At 39.4% G+C, this 9,498-nt stretch overlaps 1 protein-coding gene across 1 annotated transcript; it reads left to right on the top strand.

The window, feature by feature from the left end:
- The first annotated feature begins 2,008 nt into the window (after positions 1-2,008).
- LOC108715021 (cytochrome P450 2D19-like) lies at positions 2,009-9,406 on the top strand. Its single transcript, XM_018259876.1, has 5 exons — positions 2,009-2,110; positions 3,527-3,668; positions 4,869-4,993; positions 8,408-8,549; positions 9,228-9,406. The coding sequence occupies exons 1-5, from the start codon at positions 2,009-2,011 to the stop codon at positions 9,404-9,406; spliced, it is 690 nt and encodes a 229-aa protein (XP_018115365.1).
- The last annotated feature ends 92 nt before the right edge of the window (positions 9,407-9,498 follow it).

Genomic DNA, 9,498 nt, shown 5'->3' with positions numbered 1-9,498 from the left:
TATCTCCATGTAAAGCAGAGAACCTAGCATGGTTAGGGTGAGACAGGCTAAAAGGAGCCAAAAAGCCCTTCATGTGCAAGACATGCAACGTATAACCTTCTGAAAACAGAATGTATTTACTTGCCTTGTGCCATATACATAGCACTGACTAAATATCACAGAGTTTGACTTTCACATGAGGCATTATGGGCAGAGACATGCAAATCACTCCTTTATGTCTCTTTGGTCAACAACTATACATCCAGAACCACTGGTTTTATAGCACAGATACAGCCTAATATTCCGGAGCCATATAACAAAACTTGCATACAGCCTGTATTAATCTTGTTAGATCTCAGCAGTGCAAGAAATTGAAACATGGCTGCTGAGTGGGTAGGACTTGGACAACAGAGAACCTAAATGAGAGCTCTACATTGTATCCAGTACAAATATGGTGGTTTAAGCACAAAGAAATCATTGTGAGCATAGTGTTCATAAATAACTACATAGGTACTGGTATGGCATGCCTAATCTGAACCCTGTTATCCAGAAAGCTTCAAAATACAGGAATGTAATTTCCCATGGATTATATATTACACAAATTATGTTTTTTTTAAGGATTTCATTTCTGTAATAATAAAACAATATTTTGTACTTGATCGTAACTAAGCTGCATGAATCCATATTCCATATTGAATCCATATTGAAAACAATCCTACTGAGTTTATTTAATGTGTAAAAGATGTTTAGGTATCGTGATCCAAATTATGGCAGGATTCCTTTTGAAAAACCCAAGCATTCTTGATATTAGATCCTTTGCCTGTCTGGATTTGGGGCATTATTTTTAGTCTAACTATAGTATTGTTGCCCCTACTAATATATTGTTGAAATATACGGCTCTATTTATAGTGGTAGGGTTTGCATTCCATTTAGTATCCAACCACATATGCTGTCACATATAAACCCAAGTGTGCACAAGGTCCTATTTACATTTACTGCACTTCTGCCTGGGGTGGCTTTTGTCCAGGCACAAAATATGCACAGAACCATTGATGTTATAGTAAGTAACGAAGCAGATAATTATGCAATGTCCGTGTCTAATAAAGCAGCATCCAATGAATCTGTATTTCTTGTGTCTCTTAAACCAGGTGTTATGTTTGCAAATGTCACAGACCCCCTGTGACAGGCAGGCCCGGATTTGTGGAAAGGCCACCTAGGCCCGGGCCTAGGGCGGCAGGATTTTAGGGGGGCGGCATGCTGCCCAACCACACCCACATTGGTTCAAAAACACTGGGGATGCACAGAAGATACAATAATTTTGTAAATATCCCATGCCCAATCCACATTGATCAGGTCCCGATTATGAAAATTTGCATGAATAAAGGGGGGGGCACGGGTGACGAACGGCAGTGGGCCTAGGGGCTCCCGCTATGTAAATCCAGCCCTGGTGACAGGTTGGAAATCCTGGATCATTCCTGATATTAACAAGTTGAAACTTTAGGCTTGTGCAATATGGTTACTATATAAAATATGCCATTTTTAGTCCTATTCATATCTAGAGTTTAGTTCTCCTTTAATTAAAAAATAAGTCATGTTACATCTCCTATGTAGAAAAGGTGCAACACATAACATGCTTTGATTTGTTTACATAATGTAGTAACCAAAACTAATTATAGGGTTTCCCAAACTATCTAAGCAGTAACAGTATAAATATAAAAGATTTGTAAATGTAGAGGATACCTTCATAATCCTGTGGGTACCAGAATAACTAAATGACCTGTCCTGTCTCATAGGAGATTGATTAGCAACAAAATAATTATTCTGCTAAATATTTTTTTCATAGACAATAAATTTGTGAATCTTTTAAGCATCTATTTAACCAAGATATAATTTGATATAGATTGGATATGTACAATGTTACATTGGGCAATATATTGCTTTTATTTTCTGCTTCTAGGTTTTATGTTTAATTTTTTGGTCATGTAAATTGCGGGGCCTAGCCAAGCTGTTTTTACATCCTCGTATACGTATGGAAAAATATCTCCAAGAAATGATCAATGAGCATCAGCAAACATGGAATTCTGAGCACACAAGAGATTTTATTGATGCCTTTTTGCTTGAGATGGAAAAGGTAAGTTTACAAGGGAAACCTGGAGATAAAGAAGATGAAACAGCTGAAACTTGAGTTAAAATTCTATCTAAAGGTAGGATTTTCCAGAACAGTAGATATGGAATATACTGTACATTGCAATAAATAACAGTAAATAAAGAACCAAGAGAGACCAAGTGACGGTTGGCTGAAAGAAGGTTTTCCATGAAGAACTGGTCATGGGACTCTTTCTTTAGGACTGGTATAACCAGAATAAGCTTGAAAGGAAAGGCTGAACAATGTAGTTAAGATTTGGAAAATGTGCGGGAAAACTTGTATGAGTTGGAAAGTATTTAGGATGGGTAGAGGCAAGAGGAGAAATGATGTGGCTTGTTACTGATGATCAGTCAAATGTGATCCAGGGTATCTGTTAATATGATGAAGAGGTAGTGAGAAAAAAGAATGTAGCACTCTAAAACAGAGAACAAGAGAGAATTGTAACAGTACTTCATAACTGCATCTGGGGCACATTATAACCTATCTTTTTTCAAGATATTAAAGATATTGAGTGATAGTGCTCTCAAGCATGGGTATTTAAATGTGTATCCATTGAAATACATGATGAATGCTTGAAAATGCATGTACTTGTTTGTACTTTTTAGTAGAAGTAAGGACATTTCTGTCAGTTCAACATGCATTTTGCATTTTAATTTGAGCTACATCAAGGGGGTCTTTATTAAAGTCCAAATGGCAAAAACTTTTTTACTATAAAATCCGAATTTTTAGTGGAAAAAAACCGAATTTTTCAAGATTTATTTTACTCTGAGGAAGGAGAAAGTCAGAATCCAAAAATCTAGCATCTGACATACCTAAGTTCTATATAAGTCAATGGGAGAGATCCCTATCCTATTTTCAAGTTTCTGTGGTCTGTGCTAGAAATAGCCAGAAAATCTTACTGTTTTGGACTTTTCAGAAAAAAATCTGGCTTTTCAGGGAAAAAGGCTGAAAAAATCAGCGATTTATGGAAAAAATTTAAAAAAAAAATACGGATTTTCGTGTCTGTCTCCGATAAAATAAATTTGTGACAATAACAAATAAATTACGGTCCAATCATGGATTCTAGTTTGGCCAGACTTTTTTGATTAAAATAGTCAGATAAATTTGGACTTTGATAAATAAGGGCCCATGTCACAGAAATCCAGTGTGGTATGTTTAAACAAAAACAAATGAAGATAGATGCTCAAAAACCTGCAATTCAGACATGTTAAAATGCCTTCAAAACACACAAAAAAAGCCTCTGTGTAAATACTATAGAGATGCTGATAATAACATATTGACAGTAACTGAAGAAAATTCAGGGGAGCATAATTAGAGTTTATTCACCTTAGCGAGGTCATGATACAGTAGGTTACTGACTGGTAGCTCTTACCTACTATTAAGATACTCTTTCTCTTTTAGGCAAAAGGAGTTAAAGACAGTGATTTTAATGAGCAGAATCTTCTGTTAATTATAGCTGATTTATTTTCAGCTGGCACAGAAACTACATCCTCAACCCTGAGATGGGGTTTGCTATTTATGTTGCTGTACCCAGATGTGCAAAGTAAGTTTGTCATATCAGACAAATGCTAAATAAATAGGTACATACAGTATATACAGGCTGCTTCTGTGTGTCTAGTCTTGTTCCTGGTTCTGATCTCCTGGTTCTTGATTCCTGTCTGTTTCCTGAGTCTGACTGTTCACTGCCTGTCCTGACTCCTTGCCTTCTCTTAACTTCATTCTGTTTAACTCTAGTCTGTAGTGTGCTTTGGATCAAACTCTGCTGTGTTCAGGGGCTTGAGCTGGGGCTTCCCCTCTGTGTGAGCATGATGATCCTCTTTTGCAAAATACACCTTCTTTTCTCGATACCTTCCAAGAGATTTTTGATACCCCAAGTCATAAAATCAACACTTTAGTCCACCTTCTGAAAATCTCCCAGGGGTCACTCCTTGGTGCTGGGTATGTCATTGACACACACTTTGGCCATTAAGGGCTGAAAGAACATTGGCACAGAGGTGGCAGTTCTGTTGAGGGCTACATGATGACCTTAAAGATGAGTTGGCCATCTGTGATTTGCCTTCTCATTTTGAGGAAGTGGTGAGCAGTATCAACACCAGAATGAAAAAGAGACAATGGCAAAAGTCATGCAGTCACAAGTCTCTTCCTGACTCTGTACCAGCTACTGATTCTTCTTCTATCACTTCTGTCTATGTCTCACGTTAAAATATCCTTTTTCAAATATTAATATGGACCTTCTTTTTTCTAATCTCAGCGAATGGCCTCATGTCTACTACCAGTAAATAAAGCACCAGCATGTTTATTATATGGTTCCCTTATATATTTATACACAGCTATTCTATCTCCCCTAAAATGGGTCTTATCTAATGTAAACAACCCCAACAACTTGGACAGTCTTTTCTCACAACTGCCACTTTTCCTAACCTTAACCATTTTAGTTACCCTTCTTTAGGCTCTTTCTAATTTAACAATATCCCATATAAGCACAAGAGACAGAGGGGATTAAAGCCCCAGAGGGGCACAAGTGCAAGAGCACTAAAGAATGAACTGAGAGCCAAGAGCACATCAGGATGCACATCTTAACCCTGTCCTTATACCTGTATTATGGCTCCTAAACAGAGCACAGAGGTGTGGTTATTGGCACAATGTTCCATGCAGTGGGCAAAATGCATAAAATGACCAATTGCAGCATTTTTTGCAATTTGCATGCTAAGTAAGGCATTATAAACCTGTCAAAACTACACAGCATATTCCAGGTTTACAAACGAGTTCAGGTATTCTTTAGAAATACGTTATGCAGATATAATCCCTCTCTCTGTGCCACACATGACATACAGAGACACACATATCACAGGCTTTTCCATCCCTAAAGTGAGTTATCTAAAAATGTTGTTTCATAAATTGTTATAATGTTCTATTCTCTATTTTTTTTTTTTATTAAAAAAAAGGATTGAATGCCCACCTGCAGTACAGTTCAATTCTCTAATTGTTTACATTAGATTACATGTTGCTGAAATAATATAGATTTTGTATATTGTAAATTATTCATTCCTATTATAACACAGGGTAGAGAACCAGTCAAGTACCAAGTAAAAAGACCATAAAATTAGTAGATATCTAGTGATTTCCACATGCATGATTGCCCTCTCTGCTGCTAGAGATGCAGTATGTGATAACCCAGTGCAGGGTGTTGCTGAACTGGAAGAGTGCACACAGAGATGCCAGACTGAAGGGTAGAAGTCGCTTTATTCCTGGCTGTTCTCCCCATACTTTTTGCTCCTTTTATTTTGTAAGTTGGGGAGGGATATAATGTTGCTCAGAGGCAGACTGTTTTTGAAAAGTCAATATGAAGAGCTTTACTGAAAAACAAAGTCTTTCCGGTGACATCACAATCTTTGATTTGCTCTCTGTGTTGAGTTATTCCAGTCTGTCAATCCTCTGTTCAGTTGGTGCTTGAGTTGTTGTAGGTACTCCAAAAGACATATCCCCAGGTGTGTTTGGAGTTGGACTGGTGTTCATTTCTTCATCTCTGTCATCATAAGCCTCTTGGTCTATTACACCAGTATGGCTTTGAAGTTTCTTGAAGTGGGATATATTTCTAGTTACTTGTTGGGCATTGTACTGAGTAGTGACCATTGGACCCTTGACTTGGGTAACTTGATAGGGCTCCGAACTTGCTGCCAGGTGTCACTTTCTTGACAACAACCCAGTCACCCGCCTTCCCTGTTTTCATTTTTCCATGATGCCCACCTTGATCAGTATATCTTTTCTTCTATTCCGTGGCCATTACATGTAATGGGTGTACTAGCTGATTTTATGGCTTCTATGTAGCCAAAGCAAGTTAGAGATTTCTGATTGTACTGGCATTTTGAAGCATTTACAGTTAGGTTATAGTCTTGTAATCTTTGAAATACTTGTTCCAGTTGCCTAGCATCTTATTTGGAGGTTCCATATACAAGGATGTCATCACTTACATTGAGGACACCAGGTATTTCCCTAATAACATTTTGAAAAATGTATGCAGCTAATGAAATTACCCAATTATTCATTTAAATCTCCAAAGTCCCACGTCTGTGTTAAATTTTATGTACCTGGATTAGGGGTGCAGCTCCATCTGATGATATCAAGAGTTACGGTCAAGCTTTGAAAATATTGGCTCTATACAGATCTGCAATGATGCCATCAAAAATGATATGTCTTTCTCTTTAAATGACCCTGTGCAACAACAGGTGGAGAGACCCAGGGAGTTGGGCCTTTGTTCAGTGTCAAATGTTTACAGTTGCTGTAACTCTTTCTCCACCAGCTTGTGAACATGAAAAGGGATGGACCTGTGAGGCTGAACTGAAGGTGCTATTGACTGATCAATATGAAGTTTCACCTGCAGCCCCTGTAGTTTGCAGTGCCGTTAAAAAGGTCTGGGTTTTATGCACTATATCATGAATTATATCAGGATTGTGGGATTTGTTTACGCTGCTCACTAGTGAAACAAGACCCAGGGCCACTGCACTGCTTCAGATAAGGAGTGTGGAAGCAGAGTATTCAACTACATAGAGTAAATTATTGAATTATCTTTGTCAGTTCTGTCTGAAATTTCTCACCAATAGACAAGGTGTGTGATGATCCATAAGGAAATATTTTCAGCTCAGTATTTTGTATTGCAAGTTTGCTTGTAAAGTTCTGGTAAGTGATTTGGCTGATAACATTGACCGATGCCCCTGTATCAATAAGAGTCTCTACAGGGTTGAAATCTATTAGAATTATCATTGGCAATTGCATGCATGCGACAGGAGTCCTTTTCAGTAACTGAAAATAGGTATGTGCTGCGTTTATCTTCAGCTACTACTGTGCTTACTCCTGTTCCTGGGGATGCTTAAGGGCAGGACTCGATGATGCGTTTTCACCCGACACGTCGCAATGAGACTAAATACATGCGACGTGCCGGATGTTTTACTGAAAACTGAAGTAAAAGAGAAATTGCATGTTACAACTACATTGATCCGACTGTCAGATTAAATCGCGAAAAAAACCTTCCCCCCCTCCCCTGTGTAGGCCCCGCTCCCTCCTCCCCCGGGCCTACCTGCCCCTCTGGGCAAATCCCCCTAACTTGTTACTCACCCCTCGGCGCAGTTCCTCTACTGCGGAGTTCACAGGCGCCATCTTCTCCCGAGCGCTCTTATTCCTGCTTTGACCAGCGTTTTTTGGCACATGCGCAGTTGGAGGCATTTGCCGGTACAGAGCTACTGCGCATGCACCCGAAAGTTTCTGATCTTTTTCTGTAAACTTTGTGACTTTCGGCACATGCACAGAAGATCTTTACCGTAAATGCCTCCAACTGCGCATGCGCAGAAAATGCAAAAAACGCTGGTTAAAGCAGGAAGAAGAGTGCTCGGGAGAAGATTGTGACGTGAACTCCGCAGCAGAGGACCTGCGCCGAGAGGTGAGTAGCAAGTTAGGGGCATTTGCCCGGGGGGGCAGGTAGGCCGGGGGGAGGAGGGCCTACACAGGGGAGGGGGGGAGGGTTTTTCCCCCGTACAAGTTGACTTCTCCTTTAAGTGGAGAAAAGTAGTTTGTTAGGCTGTTTTGCATAAATCATAGTCACTGTCACCTCCTGTGCCAGGCAAAGTTATATATTGTATACCTGCTCCCCTGCATAATGTAATAACATGACTTTCTCATACCTCCCAACATTTTGGAAATAGAAAGAGTGACAAAAAGGTTTGCCGCACGGAGCATGGTGAAATTGTTTGCTGGAATGCTGCTAGTACTGTGGATTGTAAGTTGTATTGTTGTGATACCTGCAGATGGTATGAATCCTCGTCGCTAGTTGTGATAACCAGTGCAAGGTGTTGCTGAACTGGAATAATGCACACAGATATGCCAGACTGCAGGGTAGAAGTCGGCTTTATTCCTGCCTGTTCTGTCCACACCTTCTACTCTTTCTCTTTAACTTCCCCTTCCTTTCTCCATATACTTTCGCATTACCCCACTTATGCATATTCAAATGAATACTTAACCAGTCACACAGGAATGGATGGAACAACAATACACAGTACAAAGCACTTAAGCCTTTCAAACCCATTTCGGTAAGGCAATACCCTACAGTTTCAGATAATGAAAGCCCTAAGTCACCACAAAGGATTCTACGCTTGTGAACAACTGAAAGTTGTTTTGGATGCTATAAATAAAGGCATGAAGTCAGTGGGCTCTAAGGGGACATAAGCAAAGGCATTCTGTATGGGGACATCAATTCATGCCTCAGCTGTATCTGATTTGCTTTTTTTACAGGGCGTCCTTATTATGACCAACCTGTCCTCTGTGCTTAAAGATGCGAAAGTCTGGGAAAAGCCTTTTCAATTTCATCCAGAGCATTTTCTTGATAGGGATGGCAAGTTTGTAAAAAGAGAAGCAATTATGGCATTCTCTGCAGGTAATAATAATACTAATACATTTACAAAACTAGATAAGGCAGTAGAACATGCACCACTTGCATTTTACCACCTCTTCTTAAGCATCAGACATAGACCATGTACTCTATGGGTCAGGGATTAGCTGTGCATTCTCATTAAAGTACTGGATACAATTAGTAGCACCGAATAAGAATGAACTTAATACAGTATTTACAATTAGTATCACTGAATAAGAATGACCTTAATATGGTATTTACATCTACTAAGGGGTAAATTATATTCCTTTTATGTTCATTTTAATCCTAAACCAGTTGCAACATTTTTCGATCTGACTTCAAAAGTAAAACTACCCAAGTGTCATCAGCCTAAGGGCCTATTAAATGAAGAGATTAGTTGCTCTGCAGTTAATCTCCTCTAGCATGGATGACTTAATTCCCTCCCTTTCCCACCATAAATAATGGGAATTGCCAGTAACCTTCTTGTTAATGAAGTGCATCCACATGGCACTTCAATTGATGAACCCGTGCCCAACGCACCCATCTCTGACATCAGGAAAGAGGACAGGGCAGGTGCAGGCCCCATTAAATGCTTTAGCAAAGTCTACGTAGATCACATCCACTGCCTTCCCAGAATCAAGACCCCTGCTCACCGCTTATAGTTTTGTGCATACTTTAAATTTAGATATTTATTGTTTGCAGGTCTCCGTGTTTGTCTAGGAGAGCAGTTGGCCAGGATGGGACTGTTCCTCTTCTTCACGACTCTCCTGCAGCGCTTCTTCTTTCAAATTCCTGATGGCGAGCCCAGCCCACGGGAAGATCCTGTCATTGTATACAATCAGATCCCACACGCTTATAAATTCTATGCCAAGGTTAGATAGACAGCTGCTGGAAAATATTTATAATATTGGTTTATATTATTCAAAATTTAATCTACTAGGTAGTATTAGTAATTGCAAGTTTTTGGCACAGG

This window comes from Xenopus laevis, chromosome 4S (genome assembly GCF_017654675.1).
Source record: "Xenopus laevis strain J_2021 chromosome 4S, Xenopus_laevis_v10.1, whole genome shotgun sequence".
NCBI lineage: Eukaryota > Metazoa > Chordata > Amphibia > Anura > Pipidae > Xenopus > Xenopus laevis.
Note: the sequence above shows the minus strand (reverse complement) of the source record. Positions and strands in the feature narration are given on the sequence as shown.

What these genes read in the sequence shown, in the direction of transcription:
- LOC108715021 (XM_018259876.1), top strand. Translation starts at nt 2,009, where the DNA reads ATGGAAAAATATCTCCAAGAAATGATCAATGAGCATCAGCAAACATGG. An exon ending in CAGGCTTTTCCATCCCTAAA is followed by an intron (nt 4,994 to 8,407) that starts GTGAGTTATCTA and finishes CTTTTTTTACAG; the next exon opens with GGCGTCCTTATTATGACCAA. An exon ending in AATTATGGCATTCTCTGCAG is followed by an intron (nt 8,550 to 9,227) that starts GTAATAATAATA and finishes TATTGTTTGCAG; the next exon opens with GTCTCCGTGTTTGTCTAGGA.